The 24,413-nt window shown below is 41.9% G+C and overlaps 3 protein-coding genes across 3 annotated transcripts; 2 read left to right on the top strand and 1 right to left on the bottom strand.

The window, feature by feature from the left end:
* The first annotated feature begins 3,681 nt into the window (after positions 1–3,681).
* On the top strand, positions 3,682–16,226 carry gnl2 (G protein nucleolar 2). The gene is made up of 16 exons (XM_030071952.1): positions 3,682–3,927; positions 4,384–4,468; positions 4,616–4,710; positions 5,277–5,416; positions 7,396–7,580; positions 7,697–7,763; positions 8,778–8,936; positions 9,059–9,172; positions 10,593–10,721; positions 11,932–12,036; positions 12,893–13,051; positions 13,593–13,700; positions 13,821–14,311; positions 14,697–14,779; positions 15,092–15,171; positions 15,708–16,226. The coding sequence occupies exons 1-16, from the start codon at positions 3,864–3,866 to the stop codon at positions 15,849–15,851; spliced, it is 2,208 nt and encodes a 735-aa protein (XP_029927812.1). The 5' UTR covers positions 3,682–3,863; the 3' UTR covers positions 15,852–16,226.
* A 27-nt stretch (positions 16,227–16,253) lies between these two features.
* Positions 16,254–19,614, bottom strand: dnali1 (dynein, axonemal, light intermediate chain 1). Its single transcript, XM_030071954.1, has 6 exons — positions 19,221–19,614; positions 18,845–18,975; positions 17,920–18,089; positions 17,086–17,264; positions 16,619–16,783; positions 16,254–16,368 (listed from the first exon to the last, which is right to left on the bottom strand). Exons 1-6 carry the CDS (start codon positions 19,299–19,301, stop codon positions 16,333–16,335), a joined length of 762 nt encoding a protein of 253 aa, XP_029927814.1. The 5' UTR covers positions 19,302–19,614; the 3' UTR covers positions 16,254–16,332.
* A 22-nt stretch (positions 19,615–19,636) lies between these two features.
* On the top strand, positions 19,637–23,428 carry snip1 (Smad nuclear interacting protein). The gene is made up of 5 exons (XM_030071953.1): positions 19,637–19,945; positions 20,922–21,051; positions 21,198–21,754; positions 21,964–22,212; positions 22,257–23,428. Exons 1-5 carry the CDS (start codon positions 19,779–19,781, stop codon positions 22,258–22,260), a joined length of 1,107 nt encoding a protein of 368 aa, XP_029927813.1. The 5' UTR covers positions 19,637–19,778; the 3' UTR covers positions 22,261–23,428.
* Positions 23,429–24,413: the final 985 nt, after the last annotated feature.

Here is a 24,413-nt window from a genome sequence, read left to right as displayed (position 1 = left end):
GTGACTGTGTAAAGAGTTTTAAAGCATCTGTTCTGTGGAGATATTAATGCTAGGGTGTTTATTATAATGATTTACGACTTAATTTTCAAAATGCTATGTGTTCATTGTGGGGAAAAAGTCATTCAATATCTTAATAAGTTTTAAAAAGTGATTAGAGCATGTGTTACTGTATTACCAACAGACACCAACTATTACTATCTACTCCTATTTCTTTTCTTTTCTTTTTTTTTCTTTTTCTTTCTTTCTTTCTTTTTTTTTTTTTTTTGGCCAGGAATCAAGTACCACTTTTTCAAATGTATCTCTCTATTTGTATTTTATTTTGATATGAAACTCTTGAACTTAATACTTGAAGTCTGTAAGAGGCATGTCAGTCACAAACTAAGTCTGTGGAGACAGACGGGCTGAACACATCCTCCACAGAATGGACTGAGTGAATACTAAGCTGGGAGATGAATGCCGTGATCCTGCAGGTTGGCCTGCCACAGCGTCAGAAATGAAACAAACAAGCTCTCCCTCCCATGCTCCACAGCTAGAAGACCAAAGAAGTAAAAGCCGAGGGGTGTGCATTTTTCAAGTCATCAGTCAAATATTTCTCTCTCCAGCACCTTGATGGCAGGCCAAAAAGCATGGAGCTCCCCTGTTTTCAGCCTTTTTGTTATACGGCGCTATAAAATCTAATGTGCAACAGAAATGTCTGGTTGTTCTCTAAATCTGCTATTTATTGTTATGTCTTAAAGGACAAATTTGCTATTTTGGAACCTCGGCCCTATTAACTGATTGGCTGGCATCATCCTGAGATGTAGAGACAATCATTTCACCAGTTGATTCAGCATTAATCCTGATATCTTTGTGCTGCAGGTTCCCACTCAGCTACCACAGTGGTCAATGGGGTGATCATAAATGGGTTTGAAAAACTAGAAGATAATGTTGCTCTTCTGAAGATTACTCTCTGAATATTCTCTCCGTTTGAAACAAAACTACTTCATTTTGCAAACCGAGCACTACATGTTAAACCATGACCGGTACTGTCTGAGCTCATAGCTACTGACAAAATGCTCGGTTTGCAATGCTTTTCTCAGGAGAGCATTCTGGGATCGGTCTACACCAGTCTTCTCGTTTCCAAACCCATTTACGATTGCCATGTTTACTGCTATTGTGGCCGAGTGGGAGCCTGCACCATGTTGATATCAGGCTCAATATTGAATAAACACTTAAATGTCAGTCTCTACATCGCCAGATGATGCCAGATATTCTGTAAATAGGGTCTAGGGTCCAAAATAGTGAACTAATCATTTAATACTGAGGCTAATTGCATGAGGAAGGGCTGAGAATAACTGTTTATGCATTATGAGTTAATGACCACACCTGTGATTTTGTACATTTGGCCCATTTACTACAGTTTACCCACAGTTTGGGAGAAAAGATGAGCAAGTGAAGTATATACATTTTGTAGATAATACAATAAACATGCAGAGTCACTGGTATCATCTTTTATCCTGCATGTGCTGTAGACAAAACACACAGTTCAGGTAAGTAATAAAGCATTTTGATTTTGGACTAAATGCAAGAAAATGATCAGCATGTTTTCTTCTTATTTAAACCAAGCATGCACTCTATTGTGTGTTATCTTGGTTAAAATGTTTTGCTACAGTCTCGTATGAAACATTTTTTCAATCTGGAGAGTTTACAAAGAGACTAACAGGGATTTAAGCTTGCAATTAGACTGTTGCTTTTCTATTAATCAAAAGTTCCTCGAAGTTCTCTTCCACTCTATTAGTTAAATTAAAAGATCTGACAATGTTTTTCTGCACATGATATTTTTCTAACTTTCATCTAAACTTCAGAGAAGATGAAACCTAAACTGCTCCTTTTTTCGCTCTCTGAAGAGGTTTATGACTTAGATTTTAATCCATTCTGAGAGAAAAAATGTAGCACTCCGATCTGCAAACATTTCATTTATTTCTGTGTATTGCTGATGCCGTCAGATCCGATTCCATCTGTATGAAAATGAACAGAGAACATTCCTTGGTCAGAAATGTTTCCCTGCTGTATAAACTGGATACTAGAAGGCGCCCCTCCAAACCAGAGTCTCCATGAATGGGTGCCTATCCTGGCGTCGTGCCACACTTGTGTAACATACCAGGCTCCACTCTGTAGGCAACACCGTCACAAGCTTGCACACTCAACCTGTAGTGTATGCATTCTGGTTGGAAAAACTGAAGGCATGCATTAGAGCCGCTGGAATGAAAAGCACTGGTCTAGGTGAAGTTGTCCAAAAGCATTGTTCCTTTTACCTTTTGCAAATATGTGACTTCACAGCAGTGGAAAACTCATTCAAAATTCCTTTTAAGGTAATGCAAAAATGGCTATAGAGCTATATTATTAAACCGGCTCTGCTTGCCTCTTTAACCCTGCTTCTCCCATCAGTGGGTTCATCGGTACAAATGCATGCTCCGCTGCTGAGCTTTGTTCAAAACCACAGAACATTATTTCAAATCCTCACGGAGATCCCAAGGTTTCCAAAGATACCAAATATGTCCTGCTGAATTACAGGGAAATGTGAATAAAATAATGCGCGAGGCAGCGAGATATTTTGTACTTGATGTCCTGCTGCAGCCATAAAACAATGGCATCCTGGGTTTGAACATTTCACTCAATAAACGCGTGATGTAGCTGCAATGAAGCGTTGAAACCAGCAGATACAGAATCTCTACGTAACATTATCATTAAGTGGAAATTTAAGGGGCAATTTCAGAGGTTCAGGAGTTCAAGGGGTTAATATTTGCAATGCCTGCTGCACCTTCAGTGCCATTATCACACATGCAACCAGCTCTTTGTCTATCAGTTCGGTGCACTGCTCTGTGCATACGCTAAAGAAGTTCATAACACCACCAGACTGCTTTTATCACACAAATCACACTTTCCCTCACATTTTTATGTCTGTCTGGCAGTGTGTTATATGAGCACTGTCTGTCTACCAAAATTGGTGATATAAAAGTCAGAAAAGATTCAACTCAAGATATAGGCAGCAGCAGGTCTGCCAGTGTAAGTTTAAAGTCAGTCTCACACACTGTAGGATCCTTAGATATTTCGTTGAATATTAAAACAGGGCATGGGACAGTGATACCCTTTTTCCTGGAAGACATGTCTGCAGCATTATCTTGAAGAATAGCGTTTGAGCTCTAGATTGTGTGAGATTATCAGTTTGAATCCCTTGACCAAGTGGGAAAGGCAAAAAAAAAAAAAAAAAAAAAAAAAAAGGTTGCACTTTTGTTTCCCACAGTTTAATCAAGGTATGCCTTGCAGAGAAGGCTATGGTTGTACAGTGTTTTTATTATTATTATTATTATTATTATTGTTGTTGTTGTTGTTTATTCATTCATTCATTTATTTATCTATTCATTTGTTTGCTTCATTATTTATGTTTAATTTGCAATTATTTTACTTTCAATCTAGTGCATTGCATTGCATCAATATGAAAAAAAAGGGTTCTAATTAATATTTGTATTTTTTTTTTTTTTAATTGATCAAAAGTGTGTGTCAATATAAATCCTGTCAAATCCAATTATAATCAATGACACAATTGCAAGTAACAGTTGTAATAGCTGACAACATTTTTTTTTTTTTTTTTTTCTAAGCTGCACCTACTGCACTCTGGCTGTCACCAAGACGAGCTCTCTGATTGGCTGTTCCCCCGGTCGCTCCGCTGATGACGTTCTTCCTGGTTGAGCAGCTCCCTGTAGCCACACGTGTCCGGGCTGAGCTGGGGAAGAAGACAACAACATTAATTTAGCTTTCGGATACCCGTCTGTGGTTTCTGTGCATTTTTCTGTCTTGAGGGCTTTACCGACCCGGCAGCCAACATGGTGAAGCCGCGCTTCAAGGGGAAAAACACCATAAATCCCTCGTCGTCCAGCAGCAACCCCGGTGAGACGCCACCGCGTTTGTTTACAGCTAATGCTAAATGTTGCTAGCGAGCGCAACGAAATAAAGCTCTGATAAAGCCATTTCAGAGGAGTTTCCGCTCAAATACTGTTAGCACACCGACAGTATTAGCATTGAAAAGTGTCAAAACCAAACACACAACTTGACTGACACTTAATTTTCATTATTGGGCCTTTACATGGCTCTTCGCCGTTAGCCTTGAGTGACGTGTCCGTCTACAGAGAAATACACCGACTTGTCACTCCTCAAATCACATGTCAGTTTACTACTTTTGCAAATGAGGACCTATATAATCTACCATAATGCTAATAAAGACACCACCGTGGAGGAATTCCCTTACTAATCTTGTCTACACACTCCTGTTGTGCTGTCAAATAAGAGAGAAATATGGTGTCTTGTGCGTATTTACATGTAGTGAATATTCATGGATATTTACAGATCGAGCTAAGGGTGCTGGAGGCAACAACATGAGGGACCGAGCCACCATCAAGCGTCTGAATATGTACAGACAGAAGCAAAGATGGTAATTCACAGTAGATTTGCATTTCCTGCTGTCAGCTGTTTATTGTTTATTAACAGATTTCATGTATGGCACAACATGGTTGAATTCTATATAAGTGATGGTGAATTATTAATAGTGCCTAATTTGGTTAATTTTGGTCATTCACAGTAATAACAGAGGAAAAGTCATCAAACCGCTGCAGTACCAGTCCACAGTGGCTCCAGGGACGGTGGCCAGAGTGGAGCCTAACATCAAATGGTTTGGTGAGCACACACACTCTGAATTTGATAAGATTGTCTGTTGTGTTAGCCCTCAGTAATTTCGTTGTCTATGTGTGTTAGGCTTAAATGTGGCAGTTTAATGCTGCCTTGCTCACTGAAAAAAAGAAAAAAAGAAAATCATGCTTTGAAGAGTATTCTTTAAAGGACATAAACAAACTAATCAGTTTTAAGAGTTGAGTGGAGTATTTAAATACAGACTTCTTCATAAGTTGTGCATAGGCTCAATTGAAGAGTGCAGCCTAGTGTTGTGTAAGAGCTTTGTCTGATGTTCTTCATGGTGTGCATCTTTGTCGATGAGCAAGGCAACACTGAATGAAAGTGCAGTGCATCTCTCACAAATAAAATGAACACAGATGGAGCTACAGTCTTGATAATCTATAGCCCTCATATGTGGGTATTTAACATTGAAATGGTCATGTATGTCAGCAGTGCCTGGGCAAGAGGAAAAGCCTTGGCTCGCTTAAGATGCAAGAGATGTGTCGTGTCCAGCTCTGAAAGTCTCTGAAATACCCAGCTCACGCTCTGGATCTGTGTGTCCTGTGTTTCAGCAAACACCCGCGTGATCAAGCAGTCGTCCCTGCAGAAGTTCCAGGAGGAGATGGGTGCAGTACAGAAGGATCCGTACCGCGTGGTGATGAGACAGAGCAAGCTCCCCATGTCTCTGTTGCATGACCGAGTCAAGGCTCATGTGAGTAATAAAGGGTTTATAAATCTCCTTTTTTTTTATTCTGGAAAGATGGATTTCTCTTCCTGTCATCTGTTTTTATCTGTCAGATGCTCCTTAGGGTTCTGTTTGGCTCTCTGGAAGGGCAGGGTGGTAAATGCCTTTTAAAATGTCATTGTGACGTTGATAATCATAATAAATCTGTTATCTCTGTTGCCTGGCTACTTATCAATCGAGTAATGTGGGCGAGAATTGTGGCATAATTTTCGCCAGGCTCATTTCTTGGATTCTTGATGTAAGATCTAGATGAAAAGCCAGGAATTTTCACCCAAGGAGCGAACTCACTTCAGTCTTCATTGATCTCTCAGTCTGCCCCACCATGACTCTGAGATTTCTGGTACTGTGTTTGGCACGGAGGAGTCGCCCTCTGCCAGCTTTGGACTTTTCCACCCTGTAGCCAAAAAATTACCCCCCCCCCCCCCCCCCCCAAAAAAAAGAACGTCCAGGTCTTCTTGTTCTCTCATACCAATGGCTTAGTTTCAGTTTTTTTTTCTTTTCTTTTTTTCTAAACGGTTCCATGTGCCTGCGAAGCATTTCAAAGCGCTTAAAGCGACTTGAGATAAATTGGCCTCTTCCTTTTATTCCCTCACCTTCATCTCTTAACTATTTCATGACAAGTTGACAAAGTAGCACCTGATGTGATGTATTGTATACATTATGTTTTCATCCATGACATAATGGTGAGTGCTTGCAGCTGTATGTGCAGCCCCACACACACACACACACACACACACACACACACACACAGAGTGAAGGCCTTGTGTATGAACTCGGTCGTAGTCAAGTCATAACCTTGGATCATTTTGATGAAGAGCTTACTCAGACATTAAAAAATAAATAAATAGATATATAATGTCCGTCAGTCTGGACCTTAGGGTGCGACCCATTGATTGAGTTGAATGCCCTGGAATGACCTTGTTGTAATAGAGGCAGAGGAATTAAAGCAGAGCTGGTGGTTAGGGAAGGGAAGCATGGTCTCACAGACCCAGAGCTCTGCAGAACATCTTGGCAGACACTTCAGGCAACCTGAAGTCTTAAACATCATTGTTTCTGACAAAATCTGTAAACTGTTTGTTTTGGGATTTTTTTTTTTTTTCCGTGGCAGTGTTGCAGCAGAGGTATGGCTGCTTCTTGTGTTTTAAAATAATAGGAAGACCTAATCAGTGCTGGCTCCTGTAAGGCTGTTTTATTGGCTGATTATTTGCATATTTGGGTGTTCTGTTTACTGTATGTGTTTGTTCTGTGTTGGTCGAACCCCTGGAACAATAACATCAGCTTGACTGCATCAAAAATGGTTGCAACACCAACCAGTACTTTTCATCCTATCGACCCATGTGTTTCAACACAGCATTACTTTACTGTGTTTCTTCTCACCATCTCAATCCAACTGTAACCCTTCTTGCCCAATTTTGTAAACCATGTTGAGCAAGAAGTCAATAGAATTTTTGTTATGCTTTGTTTTTTAGTATGAAGGATATGTAAACAAAACATTCATATGTAGAGCCTTGCTCACCTTGTACATTGCTGTGGTGTTGTTGTTATTTAATTTTAAATATTGCACTATCTTTACCTATACCTCTAAATTTGATTTTTTTTTTTTTTTTTTTTTTTTTTTTTTTCATTTTTATTAACTACACTTAAAAACTCGAATGACTTAAGAAGTTCAGCCCTCTCTTGGGTGTGTGGAGGTTTCTGTCAGATACATGTGTCAGACATGAAGATAATTTATGTTTAAAACATGTATAGGGTTTAGATACCCTAAGACACTGCTGAGATGGCCATAACTTTTGAGCTCAGACTTGACACTGACTCAAGAACATCAATTACAAGGGTTTTCCTTCTTGTCTGTATCATGCTGTTGCCCTGGCTGTGGAGGAGAGCAGGGAAACTAGCCAGGGCAGCCTGATCTTTAAACTATTTGCTCTCCTTATCTTCTACTGCAGAACTCCAAGGTGCACATTTTAGATACAGAGGGATTTGAGACCACATTTGGACCCAAGGCTCAGAGGAAGAGGCCCAACCTCATGGTGGGGGATGTGAAAGACCTGGCAGAGAGGGCACAAGCCTCAGCCATGAGCTACAGCGCTGCCAAGGACAGAGACCTGGTGACAGAGGACACAGGAGTCAGGTAAGGACCTCAGCAGCTGCTTAGTCACAAGGAATCTCTGGAATCCAGTCCCTCAATCGAATTTGCAGACTGAAATATGAGAATATCTTGCTATCCATGTTCAAACTTGACAACAGGGAGGAAGCACGTGAGGAAATCTTCAAGAAGGGTCAGTCCAAGAGGATCTGGGGAGAACTTTACAAGGTATTGCATCCATTTCCCTCTCGGCGCTGTGCATTTTGTCCACTGAGAAAGCAATGAGGAGTCATTATACAGCTCTTTGGGGTGAAATGGCTCAGGAGCTAGAGCAGTCGTCCAGTAATCAGAGGGTTCCTGGTTCGACCGCCGGCTCCTCCAGAGAGCGCGTCAAAATGTCTTTGAGCAAGACAATTTTGGTTCTTTTCATACCTGAAGATTTTGGGGTAAAATTATATATATGCTTAGTATGTTATTGTATTTGTAAACAGCTGTATCCTGCTCATAATTTCGACTACCATAAAACTTCAATTAAAAGCAGACTCCCAGTTAAATGCCGTTTTATTGGCTGGTTTAGATACCCTAAGACACTGTAGACAAATAAACACCGGCCCCTCTTAGAAGCTGGGTTACATCTAACATTCAAATCAAAACTATAAACCGTTGTGGTGGGTCAGGGTGTTTAACCCACCGCTTGTTGACAAACTGTGGAGCAGGACCAGCTTCTCCTGCTGGGAAAAAGTCCCTTTTGTCTGAGCAGCAGCTGTGGGTTTTCCCATCATATCCTGCTCTGCTCAGCGGGACAGAAAAAGCTCACCGGTTGAGGAACCGGTATGATTTAAAGTTTATGATTTTCAACCTGAATCCTACCAGACTCCGATGATGTCATTATTCCAACAGGTATGAAGGGTCTGGCAGGCAGGCAGCGTCACGCACTTCCAGAGTGTGGGTCTAATGTGTGGAATAAAGTGAGACAGATATGAACAAGTTAAATTATCAGGCTGCGGGAGGTTTATGGTAGATTTTATATAGTGCACTTTGTTATATTTGAATTATACAGTAATTTAGAATGACATTGTTACATGCCACCGCCAAATTCTGCCCTCATTTGGCGAGCGGGCAGTTATGTCAAACCCCGCTTGTAAAGCACTTTGAGTGGTCGATCCACTAGACAAGCATTAAATAAATGTAATTAATTTAACATTTACTCTTTGCCCTCATGAGACTGTTTTATTTTCATAGGTGGTTGACTCATCTGACGTAATCATTCAAGTCCTGGATGCCCGTGATCCCATGGGAACTCGCTCCCAGAGTATCGAGACCTACCTAAAGAAGGAGAAACCATGGAAACATCTGATCTTTGTTCTTAACAAGTGTGACCTCATCCCCACTTGGGTCACGGTAGGAGATTTAGCACAACCCGTTCTTTTTTTACCCCCATTTGACTGCAGTGGATTGTGTCACTCAACAGTTTCTTTGTATGGCCTGAGTAATAGGACTGTCCCAATTTCAATTTCAACCAGAAACGCTGGGTGGCTGTTCTGTCTAAAGAGTACCCCACCCTGGCTTTCCATGCCAGCCTCACCAATTCCTTTGGCAAGGGCTCCCTCATCCAGCTGCTCAGGCAGTTTGGCAAGGTAAGCAGCGGCCTTACGATCTGCATATCTTTGAGCGGTCACGAAACAATCAACTAAAATGCATTTCCTGAACCAGCAGGTAGCACAGGCAGGCCAGTTTTTGTATTGTTTGTTGCTGTGTTGAAGATTACTGTCCTGCATGTTGAGTTTTGTCTTTTAGTTTCCAAAATAAAGCCTTGGATACTCGGATAACAACCCTGAACACATTTGATTTCTATGCTTTACTGATCTCTGTGGTACTTTAAGTGGATTATTTATTGTTTAAAGAGGATAATTGATTTGATTATGGAAAAGGTTACGATTTAAAATATTGGAGGCAAGGTTTCAGTGTTCTCTATTTCTTTGTCTCCACATCTGTAAGAGCCATAGTTTCCATGATCTTGATTTGTGTATAATCCCAATTAATCTGTGCAGTAATACCTGTTAATCCTACAACATGTCTTGAAATTACATTTTATGAGTATTGCATGTGCAAACTTAAACATGTAGAGCGTGACTTCTGCATATTTAGTTTCATAGACCATCAATAAAACTTTGCACATCTGAATGTTCCAACGAGAGGTGCACGGAAGAGGACTGAAATTGTGCAATTAAAAGGAAAAAAAAACTCCTGCACTTTGTCCACTTCTCTTGCAGTTTATTTTATTGTATTTCCAGTGTCTCACTTTTAGGAAAACATGTTGTTCCTTATAAAATCAATTTAACTGCAAGAACACCTTGATCCCAATAAAATAAAGGTAATTGCAAGTGAAGTGGACAGTTGTGCGTGAGCTTCAGCGTTTGAATTTCATAGAGCATAACATACAAGGTGCGCCAGGGGGGCTGTGATTTGGAGTGGAGTTCTGTGTGCGCGTGTGGAGTTTAAAAGATCTGATAGGTGAAGAAACCAAAAGGGCTTGACATTCACATGGAATTCCATTGTTATGCTCAGACTATAAATTTTAATAAATATTATGTTTTAAAGAGCCTTTTTAGGGGAGGGGGGGTTGAACATAGAAGCACTTTGTGTTTCTTTCCTTGTAAATGTGCTGTTTTGCTGGCCTACGTTCAGTAAAGTATCAGGGAGATAACAAGGTAAAGAAACCTCTTCCAAAACAGCCTTCAAGGTTTACCTTTTGGGACAAACAGGATGGATTAAAAATATTTATACCTCTTGTTTGACAGCGATTTGATCTTCTGTTTGTTATTTGCCTCCAGTAGCTATTTTGTTCTTGAAATAAAAATCTGTTTTATTTTTAGATATCTGGTATGTGTTTTGAACAAAGTACATTGTGGTCATGGGGAGATGACTAGTTGACTTGTTTTATTGCTAATGGCAACAGACAGAGCATCATCTAAAATTATTTCCCTGAATTGAAGACAGACTGAGCATGTTGTTCAGGAAATGGCACACTCTAACTTTATTTTTTGCCTCCCTCAGCTCCACACTGACAAGAAACAGATCAGTGTGGGTTTCATTGGCTACCCCAATGTGGGAAAGAGCTCGGTTATCAACACACTTCGATCTAAGAAGGTCTGCAACGTGGCACCCCTCGCCGGTGAGACCAAGGTATGGTACCAGCCTCCTCTCCACCACAGAAGTTGAATTTTAGCTTGTGATAATGTATGGAGAAGCCACAAGACAAGAACAGTGACTCATATTCACAGTGAGCAGTGCAGGGGTGTACTGTAGAACTTATTGTAACCACTGAAATTGCGCTATTTCTTAAAGACAGTGCTGAATGTGAGCACATAATGGGAGGCATCTTTGCGTCATTTGAAATAGTGCCAACACCTAAAAAACATGCTTCATTGAATAGAATTAAAACACGAGTACAATCACTTATTAAGATAACAGTAATACATAAATCAGCTAATTATTAAAATGAATGTGTGCATGTGTGCTGATATGTGCACTGTATGCATGCATGCTAGCTCCTAGTGTGTGTGTGTGTGTGTGATGCACATGTACGTCTGCATATTTGTGTATGTGGGTGTGCTCATGGGACAGTAGAAAGATCAGGTAGAAGTAGTAAGAAAATTCACAAAATAAGAGCTGAGGAGTAAGATAATTTTTTGCTTGCTTTTAAAGAACCTGAGGTGTGTAGACATGATGCTGTGGGCTATGATGAGGTGTAGGGGGAAAAATGACTTGATGAGTGTTTTTCTGTTAATTAGGTAATGGTTCATACCTGCCATAGCAGACGTTGTCAACTCCACAACTAGTAATACAAGTGGAGGCAACCCTAAGAGAAAGAACAACAACCATCCTCATCCTTAATTTCCTCTCTGTGGAGCTGTTTATCCTCTTTGGAATCCGGCAGGGGTCTGGAAACCCTGATGTCCAAAGCAGGGTCAGGGGGAAAGAAAGCGATAATATCTGACTTGTCTATCCTTGCCAAAGCTGTGAACTTAGACTGCGAGAGAGGGGATGTTTTTTGCACCCCTGCCCGATGAATCAGATGGGCGCGTGGCCAGCACACGTTAATCTCCCACCTTGTTGGTGATTCTTACCAGAGGGTCTCCGTTGTTGTCTGGCTATGGCCAAACAATCCTTTCGCTCTGCAGCTTTGAGCGTTATTACTGCTCTGAGCCAGAGTCAAAACAGTCCTCTGTTTGGTGGGGTGTTTATTTTCCTTCTTTGCTGTTCCAAAAGATATCACTGTTTTACAATTTGCTGTCGCAGTCATAATTTTTGCCTTGTTTACACAAGTTTAGTATCAACAGGCGATGGCTATTGTTCTGAAAAAGAAATGATTTGACCATCTCTTATTGTTTAGGTGTGGCAGTACATCACTTTAATGAGGCGCATCTTCCTCATTGACTGCCCTGGTGTTGTGTACCCTTCGGAGGACAGTGAAAGTGACATTGTCCTGAAAGGAGTGGTAAGTCCTTGTTCCTAAGTAAAGCACAGTGTGCATTTAGTGTTAGAAAACTTGAGCCCTGTTTAGTCTTAATCCCCAAGTTAATACATTGAAGTCTTAATTTGTCTATCATGCAGCAGAGGGGCTTTTACCCCTTTTCCATTGAACTGTCCTCAGAATGCAGGAACCCTTTTGAGGAACCAGGTCCTCATACCCCTGTTTCTGTCAGAGGCACCTGTCCCTCTTTTTGCCCTGGGATTTGAGTTCCTGGCCTCAGAATGGTCCCTGCACATCAGTTAGTGTCCTGTGAGTTCCCAGGGACCAATGGGGTGCAGTTATATCGCTGAACATCCCTCATTGGTTAAACCTATGATGCAAGCAGTCGTATTCAAAAAAATATAAAAAGACAAAGTTTTAACAAGAGGTTATTCATTTAGTAATGTTAAGAAAAGTATGCTGTTGGTCTCTGTTTGCAGCTGCACATCATGTCACAGCTCATCTCCATTACTGTGTGAAAGCAGTTTCCTCTTTTCGTCTCCTGCTTTCCTACATGCTCAATCTCATTTTCAATTTCCGCACTTCTGTTCTTCAAATCCAAATGCAACATCGCAGCAGCACAGTAGTAAATAATCATCAGCATAATGACAACTTAAGCATCCTCCATCTTTACTGTTTTGCTGTCATTCACATGTGTACTATGACTAGTGTAGTCCGTATTTACATTAAATTTGCTTTCCTCAGGATGTGGCGGAAGTGCAAACACACTTAGATCTTAGGGTATTCACTTTGGGGGTTTTGTGGTCAGAGAAACCATCTCAAACCTGATTGGTCACAGGTGATTATTTTAAATTGCGTGCTGATTTTTCATGTTGTTTAGGTTCAAGTGGAGAAGATCAGGAACCCTGAAGAGCACATTGGGGCAGTGCTGGAGCGGGCCAAGCCAGAGTACATCCAGAAGACCTACCGTGTCCCCACCTGGAGCTCGGCTGAAGACTTCCTTGAGAAGCTGGCGTTTCGCACTGGAAAACTCCTGAAGGTCAGGGGTCATCCTATTGCATGATTGTCAGTGGCTTGAATCTGCCATATGTACTGCAGAACTATAAATTTAGGTTGTAAGCCACAAGAGAACCATCTTAGTACCATGCTTCAAGTGGCTAATTGCTTTTACAAATTGGCAGCAAATTGTGCTCTTCTTGCAAGCAGAGACTAGTTGCTAAACAGTGTGTAAGTACCAGTAGGACTGAACATATTACATAATCGTCACTTCCTCAAGAAATCAAATTTCATGATTTGACCCTGTTTGAGTTGCTCATCCACAAGTACCGTACACTCACATATGGTTGCCACCACAGGTAATATTGCATCCCCACCTATACAAGCGTATACATATCTCACACTCACACACACACACACACACACACACACACACATATAGCATATTAAAATCTAGTTGTTAAAGATCTAGTTCCTTTTCTGCTCAGTATTTTTGTGAACCCTTCTGAATAAAAAACAAAACTAACTCGATGTGAACAAGTTTTATATTGTGTGCTTGAACAGTGTATTGTTGTATTTTGAAGGGAGGGGAGCCAGACCTCACCACAGTCTCCAAAATGGTTTTGAACGATTGGCAGAGAGGACGTATCCCCTTCTTTGTGAAACCCCCCGGACCCGAGGGGGATCAGGAGGTGAGAGATTGTAGAATAAATACCCGAGAACACCCAAGATCAGTGACGTGTTTGCTTAGTGGATCACATTTATTATCCACCGTTATATGTGAGTTTATTTTGTTATGCTGTTTTTCTCAGGACAAAGAGCAGTTGCCAGCTGAAGGACTATCAGAGGCAGCTGAAAACGTGCAGGAGGAACAGCCAGAGAATCAGGAAGGCGACACCATGTCAACAGAGCAGGAGGCACAACAGGAACAGCAGCGGAGACAGAAGGAACAGGTCCAGAGGATCCTCACCAGTGTTCGACAGAACTTTGGCAAGATCAATGTGGCACCTGAATTCAGCGAGGAAGATCTGGTTCCTGTGGAGATGCCCAACCTGGACCTTCCTGACTTCTCTGGCTCTGATGGTGAAGAGGAGGTCAGCGAGGGAGAGGACGATGCAGTGGAAGATGGGACGGACGTCGCGCCAGCTGATGGGGACACCGAGGTTGCTGAGACAACAGCTCAGACTGGCAAGGCAAATGGCAGTGCGAGTTCACGTGAGGTGATCCGTGAGCTGGATGAGAAGATTGCTAAGTACAAGCAGTTCCTGGACCGGGCCAAATCCAAGCGCTTCTCCGCAATCCGGTCTGTCTGTTCTCTCCCAAACTTTACTTAACATATTCCCTTTGTTTTGTATATTTCCTCCATCATTTTGATCCAATAAATCCCAGCATGAGGCTGTCAAAAAGAGAGATGCCAGGCACTCTGTGTACCCATTCTCTAAGCCCCTGTGGATTGGCAGTCATTGATTTCACTGTCTGATCAATGGCCTGTTTTCCATAACCTTCGCATGTCACTGTGTTGCGCATTCTTCATCTATTGCTGTTGAACTTCAGCTCACGCACCAAATAACATCGAATTAGAATTCCTATGAGCCCAATTTAATTGCACTGTCATTTCAGCTTATTCAAAGAGCTGTAAACTGTCTGTGCAAGGAGTAATGTATTACTTTTTACTTGTCTCTGGACAGGATTCCCAAGGCACTTTCTGACAAAGTGTTCACAGACATCAAGACTAAACAAGCAGCGGCAGCTAAGCAAGCACAACAGAAAGGTATTCAATCAAAACCTTTTGGCATGACTTTGTATGGAGTGGCATGTAGAAATTATTTACGATAATAGACCAGGAAAGATTTGGTCATAGGCCATCAAGTCCCAATGTCCTCATCAATTAAAAAGTACAAAAGCTTGATGAATCATACTAATTGCCGGACCTACTGGTGTGACTAGCTCTTTTCATATAAATTAATACAGATGAAAATCATATGCTAAGATAAAATTTGTATGATTTATATTAGGAGTCACTCACGCACTTAACTTGAAGCATGTAAACATTTACCTTTTGTTAATCTTCATCTGAATTCAGCTCAAATCCAGAGGAATAAGAAAAGGAAAGCCCAGGAAGAAGAGGATCCCATCCAGCCGTCCAGACTGACATCCAAACAGGTATGCAGTGTTCTTTCTGATGTCAAATAGACTAATCCATCTGGTCAGACACCTGAGATAAATGTCTGTTCCTCTTGCTAAAACAACAGGAATGATGGTGAAAAGCCTTGGTATTCTTCAGCACAAGATCACATAAATTTGTCTTCTCTCTCAATTCATTTCAATTCAGTATGCTTTATTGGCATGAGAATGTCATAGGAATGGTGCTGCCAAAGCATCTCAGAACAGAGAGTTGAAGACATATAACTCATCTAACAACAGAGTGAATACATTACTAAATAAGACAGTTAGATAATAAAATGAACAGATGAGTATCACAGTTAAAAAAATAAACCTAGGAACAGTATTAAAATAAGGTAATACAACAGTGGATATAAACAAAATGAATGATGCAACAGTAGATCTGATAGAGATATTCTGAGTATGTCAGGGTTATTGGTTTTCACACTTAGATGGTATTCAGTTACATTTGTCTCCTCTCTCTCTCTCTCTCTCTCTCTCTCTCTCTCTCTCTCTTTCCTTTTTCTCTGCAACAGAAAAGAGCGATGGACCGTGCTAAGAAGGTGAAGAAAGTCGGTTCACGCTATTATGAAACACACAATGTGAAAAACAAGAACAAGAACCGAAAGGCCCCACCGTCATCCACAGAGGGCAACAAAGCCAAGCGATCAAAGCACTAGAACTGGGGTTAAAACACACAGTTGGACATTTCTAATAAATCCCTGTTTAAGAGATCATGGCTGTGGTTGAATTGTCATATTGAAAGAAAATGTGGAGCTGTTGAAGTTGACTGTTAACTTACCTTTATCAAATGGCCACTTGATGCCTTGTCCTGACCTGACTGTCCCTCAGGGAGCTGAGGTAGGTTGTACCCTGCCTTTTGGACTTTGTTTTCACTTCAACTCATATGAATTTTCACTACAGAGTGAAAGAGGGTGATATTTCATTCAGCAATTTCCAATGTAATGCTCTCTTGCAGTTCAAGAGAAATATAATTTTAACTGTACTTGTGAAGCTGTTAAAACAATAATAATAAAATATTGACTAAATACATCCACATAGTTAAGGCTGTCATGTTTTTTTATGTTTAGAAACAAGGTAACAGACTCGATTTTATGATTCTGTATTTGGATATAGCAACTAGACTCTTAGCTGTGGAAGTTACTTCTTTGGGGTAATAATTCCCTCCAGCTGGGCCTGAAAAGAAGAAATATGAATCAGCCTGGACCAGTGTTAAGAGCGGCGACACAGCTACACTAACTGCTATATCTGGGGAATACTCAGGTTTCTCTAGTTAACCACCGCTGCAATATGAGCTTACAGTTGTTTAGTACATCAGTGTCACAGGAGAAAAAGGGGTGCTCATGAAAATTGGAAACGACAATCCTCTCCCCATTTAAACCTTACACTGCTTTTTTGCCTCGAAAATAATTATGAAGTAGCTCACCTTCATCTGCTGGATGGTTCTGGTCAGACACTGAATTTCTTGTGTGTGATTCTGTTCTTCCACCTGTCGCCTCTCTGTCTCCCTCTTCTTTAGTGCCTCACACTCAGCCTTCTGTTCGTTCACCTGCTTCTCCAGGTCCTGGTTCTCATTCTCCAGGTCAGAGATCTAGGCGTGTAAAAAGACATTAATATTTGCAACAGTTTATTTCACACAGTCAAGAAATTATACTGTATGTAAAATGAACCTTGGCAGATTGCGCCACCCTGGTTTTGCAGTGACTAGTCAGAGAAATGGTGCTCTCTGCTGGACACTCCGTTGAAATGCACCTAATTGGGCCACTCAGATTTCTTTGACCTGTGCAATTCCTTTGTGAATGATAAGGCAAATTAAAGCGGACAGGTGTTGCAAAATTTATGCAAAACTGATACAGGCATGATTCACATGTGCGTGTAGGTCAATAAACTTACAGTTGTCTCCAAGTCAGTCTTGCCATGCTTAGCATGCACAGCCTTCTTCATGCCGAAAGCACTACTGCTCTCATGCAGCGTCTGGTAGACAGCAATAGTAATTTGAATTTCATCTCTCATCTTTGACAGCAGCAGACCTCTCTCATCACAGTTGATGGTCACATGTCTTATCAGCTCGTCTAAAAGTATTCACAGATTAGAAAATTAAGAGGGGACAAGTGACTGAGAAAAATCTAGACAGATATTACAGAATGCACTGTAGTAAATGTATTTATGCATAACCCAAGTATAAAGCAGTGGCATGCTTTCACCAATGCATATGAACTGAGTGTAGAGAGCAGAGACTTCTGCATGTGTGGCAATAGCCCTTTTCATTCCTTAACCCTATGCTAACTTGAGCCCTGGGTTTTCTGTATCCCAGGGTTAAGATTAACTTCAGTTTTTACTCATAAACCAAGGCATTGTGGTAAAACCTGGGTTGAGGATTTATACTTGGAAAATTAAAGCCCAGGGTTAATGTCTTCAGAATTGGACAGCACATATTCTATTGCTTTCTAAGCTTGATACACACTGCAGACCTTAACTGACCTGAGTTTATGGGGATAAAAAATGAGGGATAACTTTGTTTTAGAGTGGGATTTAGTAAACTCTAGGCCAAGGGTAGGGATATCCCACATTCCAAGTTGCATGTGAACTGTAAGCCCAGGGCTAACAGGGGTGAAAAGGGATAAGACGTGCCTGAGTGGGCTATTTGAGCATATCCACCACCTTAGCCCCGGTGACCTGAGTGATCATGAACACCTCTATCCATTTCCCCTCTATCAGCCTTCTTACCAAAGCACTGAGAGTAGAGCTCCCTGCGGACAGGACAGATGCCTGTCTCTCTGCCGTGCCTTTGCTGCATCTTCAACTCCAGCAGCTCCCTCAGGGTCACCACGTCATCTCGGGTAGAAGGTGTGCTGGACACTTGCTGCACCCACAGCTGGTTGGCCTCCATCCATTCCCTGCGAGAGCAGAAGGTGAGTTAGATAACAGCAGGAGTTGAACTTAGCGGCTGAACTGTGGCCTAACCAGGGCAGGGAACCTTAACTTTGTTCTATGGTGAACTCCAAGGATTAAGGTTAGATTTTTAATGTAAAATAGGGCCTTTACCCCCCTTCTATTTTTGGAGTCAATTTGACTCCATTCAGTGTTTCACATCTCTAACTACATGATTAACATGTGTTTTTTGTTCCATACTTAATGACTCTTCCTAATCTAACTGGGACAACTGGGTAAATGTGAAATTAACATGGTATTTCCAATGTTCTGTAAACATTTTGTACACATCTGTGTCTCTTTGGGGTCAATTTGACTCCATGCTAAAATATATAAGGCATTATCAACATTTTAACACAGATTTGTTTTAGGTTCTTTTTTTTTTTTTTTTTTTTTTGGATTGCAATGAGGAACTATGACATGCTGGCTATCATCATTGAAAAACTTCTCTCTGCTTTAGGGCCTTAACCAAACATACCCATGAGAACCACTGCTGGCTCATGTGAACATTAGGGAGGGAAAACCTGACCCCACCTGCTAAAAAAATGTTTCTAACTTTAAAGGTGACAGAAGGATTAAAGTAATGGGGGTTGGCTGCGTGTCTATCTTACAAACAGCTCCCAGCACATGTGATGGGGTGGTCAGTGTGCGTCACTTGATGAGCCACACTCACCAGAAAGTGGAGCCTTTCTATATTGCCAAATACAGAGAAATACTAAACCTAGGTGGGAGGATGGCGTCTATGATCTCCTGGTGTTGCTGCGTGGTGGTGTGATCTGATCTGGGTTTGGGAGGTGGGGGGACACAGCTGGTGACAGGAGGCTGCTCGTTGCTCACCCTCAAAGGACGCGCCTGCAACAGAAGAAAATGAAGTTTAATTGAAATGTAACACGTTCATTTGACCTGTATTTTCCCTCCTGCACACCTGGATAGATGGATTTACTTAGTGATAAATGTAACGTGTTAGCTTGGTTATACTAGTACTTTTCAGCCGTCCATTCCTATTCCTTAAACTCTTCTAATAGCCTGACTAAAAAACAAACAAACAAACAAACAAACAAACAAAAGAAGAAGAAGAAGAAAAAAAAAACGCTCACCTTTGGCGATTTCCTGTCTGTGCCTCTGCTCAGCAAAACTGGATCATCATATTTCAGCAAAGACTCAGCTGGGGAAATCATTGTGTTTCTCTGGGGGTGAAAAAACAGCGTCACCGTACTGAGATGCACCGTTTATGTTGGTTGCTATGGCTACAACGCAACAATCAAGCGCTCCATTTTTAATTTGTCCGAGTTGAATCAACGGTTCTTGAATCTACTGTGGGAGTTGCCGGGTGATGTTGCGAGTCATTATCCATATACTGTAAACAATACTGGGGGTAAGGAAAGAAAAAAGAGTTAATTTTACACAGTTTTAGTGCACTGGTTCGTGATAAAGTGGAGAGGAGAGTTGAAGCGGAACTAGTTGCAAAACACACTGCGACGACGCCGATATGTTTCTTAACGTACCACAGGAAGCGGAAGTGCGTCGATTTGCGGATAAGAGTTGAAGTTTCTTCTCGTGTCTTTTTGATTTTTCTCTTCAGTTCTAAGCTTCTTTTTCGCTATAATGTTATATGTTTAGCCACTTCCCGAGTGAATTAGTCGCCTTCTCTAAGAATGGATAAAGACAGGCGGCACAGAAGAGGAGAGTCTCCGGTGCGGGAGCCCAAAGTTAAGATAAAGCAGGAGAAACTGAGCCCGGCTAGGCCACAGAGATCACGCCGCTCGAGGTCGAGATCCAGCGGGAGCTCGAGCCCTCCGCCGCCGAGGAGGAGAGCGAGCAGGTAAAGGAAACGCACACGCACGCCTGTGCTGGTTAACTTCACCGACACGGGCTGGTGGAGTGTGTGAGCGTTAGCATGACACGCATATGCAGCTGGCTATTGAGTCTCTATTGGATTTAAAAAAAAAAAAAAAAAAAAAAAAAAAAAATATTGTTTTCATTTATCTTCTGTCATACACAGAAGGGGTGGGGGATCGATTCACTCGAATATCACGATTTTTACGAATTTTTAACAGTCGATTTAAAGTAAAGATGTTGGTTTTGTATGAAACTAGATGACCTAAGGAATCCAATAGTACTGAGTATGTCGTATTAGGTTTTGGGGACTGAATATTGCTTCAAACTATGCTCAGTTTTGACAAGGGAATGACTGGCATGGCCATTTTCATTTCAAAGCAATCCCTTGACCCCAGGCCTCAAGATGTCCCATTGAAAATGGGGTCTGCAGGCACCCATGGGTCTCCCCTTTGCAGACTTACTTACATCATGTTCATCCCATGTAGTTTAGGGCCCAAACCATGCAGATGTTTGCAGGCAGTACAAGTGTGTTCTTTTGGCCCCTTGTAAAATGGTGTATTTCTGCACCGTAGGGTCTAAACAGTCTTTGAGTTGCATACATTTGGTTTGACTGGAAAGCTGTGCCAATTTGTATACAGTGAGCCCAGTTTCATTCATGTGCGATGTTGTCAGCACCGACAGTAGCCGTTTCATTGTAGTGAGACCTTTTTTAAACTTGACATCGCTGTAAAAAATGACCCATTGTGACCTTTCAGATAATAACAGCCTTGTGAGACTTGCAATAAATCGTAATAGCCATTCACAACACCTGTAGCACTGCAGTACTTAATACTTGGCCATATTATCCCATCCCTAATACACAGACCTTGATTTAACTAGTTAAAACTAATGCTAATAATTTGTGTTTAAGAAAAAGCCTCAGTATTTTTATCTAATACTGTTTATTGTTCTTTATGTAGATCGCCTGCCAGGACGAGGGATCGTTCACCAGGAAGAAGAGAGAGATCTCCCATCAGACGAACCAGTAGATCTCCCAGAAGTAAGAGAAGTCGAAGTCCCCATCGTGGAGCTGATGTCAAAATAAAGCGGGTAATTCTTCCAATTATTATAAAGTATTACATTTAGTGCAGTTGTGCACAAACTACGGATTGTGAAATGCTGCTACCCTGTCTGAAAATAACAGGTTATAGCCTTTGCAGTAGTAAATGTAAAGAACTGTCTGATCATCTAAACAGGAGCGGGAGGACCATCGGAGTGGTGGTGATGAGCGGAGGAGAAGAAATGACCAGCCGGAGGAGAGGCGGAGCAGGTGGGAGTCCGACAGACCACGGGAGAGAGAACGTGGTGGAGAGAGGCACCGTGAACGAGACGCCCAAGCCTTCCAACAACAGCAAGCTGAGAGACAACAACACGAAGAGCGACGCAGGGAAAACCGCCAGCGGCTCGAGGAGACCACAGAACAACACGCCTTTGGTGGGCCTCAGACAGAGGGTGGTAGTAGTGGTGACGATGCACCTCCTGCACCAAAAGAGTTGCCCAACTTTGAACTGTCAGGGGCGCTGACTGAAGATACGAACACATTCCGCGGGGTTGTGATCAAATACAACGAGCCACCTGAGGCTCGCATACCCAAGCGCAGGTGGCGGCTGTACCCCTTCAAGAATGATGAACCTCTCCCAGTCATGTATATTCACAGACAGAGTGCCTATTTGTTGGGGCGGCAGAGAAAAATTGCAGACATCCCCATCGACCACCCATCCTGCTCCAAGCAACATGCTGTGTTTCAGTACAGGTAGGAATAGCAGTCTGAAAGTTGGCTATTTTATTCTATGATACTAGTCTTTTGTGGAAGATTGATGACTGTAATCTTTATAGTAACTTAAGCAAACTCCACCCAGCTCATAATGATCTATTTGACCAGTTTGCTGTATGACACTTTGATTGTGATTGCGTTCGGCCAGTTGGTAAAATATTTTTGCCATTCTTTCTGCTTTTCACCAGGCTGGCGGAGTTCACACGTGCAGATGGTACTACTGGCCGCAAGGTAAAGCCCTACATCATTGACCTGGGCTCAGGCAACGGCACTTACCTGAATAACCAGCGCATCGAGCCCCAGCGCTACTATGAGCTCAAAGAGAAAGACGTGCTCAAGTTCGGCTTTAGCAGCCGTGAGTATGTCCTCCTGCACGAGTTCTCGGACACGGCAGAGGTTGACGCCAAACAAGAAGAGGATGACGAGGGACTTGACGAGTAAAGCGCTCAAGTGGCATTCTCTACCCACAAGTTTATTGTGGGTAGAGAATGCCACCAACAACAAACAGGTGTCTCTGCTGCAGGGAACACAACGGTGAACTCAACTGGTAATGTTGCAAGAACTCAAGTCCCAGTGAAATTGCATATTGAGAGCATAGTGCTTCTTTAATTTGCTATAATGCCTGTTGAAACAGGATATTAGGGTTGGATATAAATCAGGGATTGGTCACTCAAGAGTGCAAACTAATGGGTTAACAGTTAGGGAGAGAAATACGGTCTGATTTGATGGGAGGGCTGGGGTTGCTCAAAAATCTGTGATGTTCTTGGTTGCAATTTTTTATTTACATCTACTGGTAAACAGTTTTCCAGAAAGTTATATGATTTTGATATAAAAATACAAGAAAATAAAAATTTTGTACATTTAAATAGTTAAGTTCAAAAAGTCGCTTCTCCTTTCACTGCGACTAAATAAAACCAAACGGTGGAACAAAGTTGCTTTGTACATCCTGTCCTCACAAGTCTAACTGCTTAAACCTGCCACAGATTTCTCAAAGAAGACTCGTATTCTCAGGTCATTTCCATAATGTCTGTGTGATGGGTTGTAATCAAAGGTAGGTTTTCACTCATCAGACAATGCTTACAACAAAAGTGCTCAATGCCAGATGACAATATCCTACAAATACAATAGTAAATTTAGCAGCTAGTTGCAGTTGTGTGGTTCAGTCCCAGTATGAGCTAAATGCCATTGTTGCACAAGCTGCATCCACATGCACCAACTACAGCTGAACTTGATATTTTTACTTGTGGCGTAAAGAGCAGTTGGACCAAATTTTAGGCTTATTAGTTTTCATGTACCAGACAAGAAGATACAGATTTATGCTGTTTGTGGTTCCCCCTATAGGACAAATTTGGAATGATGCAGGTGTGCTTGGTGATCTCTGCTGATTGGATTTGAACCACTGATATTTTTTTGGATCACAGCTTTGAGTACAAAGTATAGCTGAAGGCCAGCCTTTTGTGTATGTCCAGGCTGTATATGTAAATGTACAGGATATACTGAATGTCAACATGTTTATAAGCATTGCGTATTGTCAGTGTATTTTGGCTTGTGTAGTTTAGAAAACAGTGTCCAGTCTGCTGTTCATCAGACCATGCAGTGTGTATTTCATGAGTCCTCCCCAATAAAGGATTTATTTTTGTCTGTCTTGAGGTCCATAATGTAGATCCTTTTTTGTACTGTAAATAAAAAAGAATTAAACAAACAAAAAAACATGTAAACTTTGATTGTTTGGTGTTTTACGGCAGTCACTTCCTCAGAGCTATATTGGTGATGGAAATAATCCTGAATTTCCCTTATGGAGGATAAATAAAGTGTTAACTTAAGATCCACTGTTGTAAAAGGGGATCTGAGTCAACCTTACATGATGAGTGAGTGGACTTTGTGCCACTCTTGTCTACTTTGCCCTCAGAGACGGTGCCCAAAATGAGGAGGAGGAGGGCCTAGCACTCTTGCTTTCTCTCACTGGACAAAGCAGGACTTCATCCATGCAGATTGCTCCTGTTGTGTACAAGCTGGTCTGATTGGTGAGCCAGTTCTGCAAGCTGGGTCTCGTGTTTCCTTGGGAGTGAGGATGGGGATGGGATCATCACTGCTAGACTGGAGTCTCAGGTTTTACAACCCACAATTCTCATTCTCATTGTCTGAGGAAGAGCATGCACCTTTAGAGGAGGACATTTAAGAGACAGAGAGGGTGTCACCTCCTGCTGGGGACCTCACTGGCCTCTTCAAGTGTGGCAACTGGTCCTTTGTGGCCAGTCTGTGCAGCTGCTGTCCCTCTCTGCTGTGTGTCCTACCAAAGTGTGCTGAGGTCACAGTTTTTACAACACATCAAACTGCTCAGCTCATTGCAGATATAGGAGTGGTGTGGCTCAGGAGGTAGAGTGGTCCCCAGTTCAATCTCTGTCTCCTGCAGAGTGCATTGAAGTGTCCTTGAGCGAGACACTGAACCCTTCACTGCTTCCCATGGCCAGCTTGGCACCTTGCATGGTAGCCTCTGCCATCAGCTTGTGAATGTGTGGGTGAATGGGCGGGTTTTCTGTTTGTTTCAACACATTGCCAGTGGATTTGTACTAATTAAAGGAAACACGCGGCCAGCTGTGGGGCTCTCTGATTGGTAGAACGTGTTTAAAGAATTGTG

The sequence above is a fragment of the Myripristis murdjan genome, chromosome 16, assembly GCF_902150065.1.
Source record: "Myripristis murdjan chromosome 16, fMyrMur1.1, whole genome shotgun sequence".
NCBI classification, from domain to species: Eukaryota; Metazoa; Chordata; class Actinopteri; order Holocentriformes; family Holocentridae; genus Myripristis; species Myripristis murdjan.
Note: the sequence above shows the minus strand (reverse complement) of the source record. Positions and strands in the feature narration are given on the sequence as shown.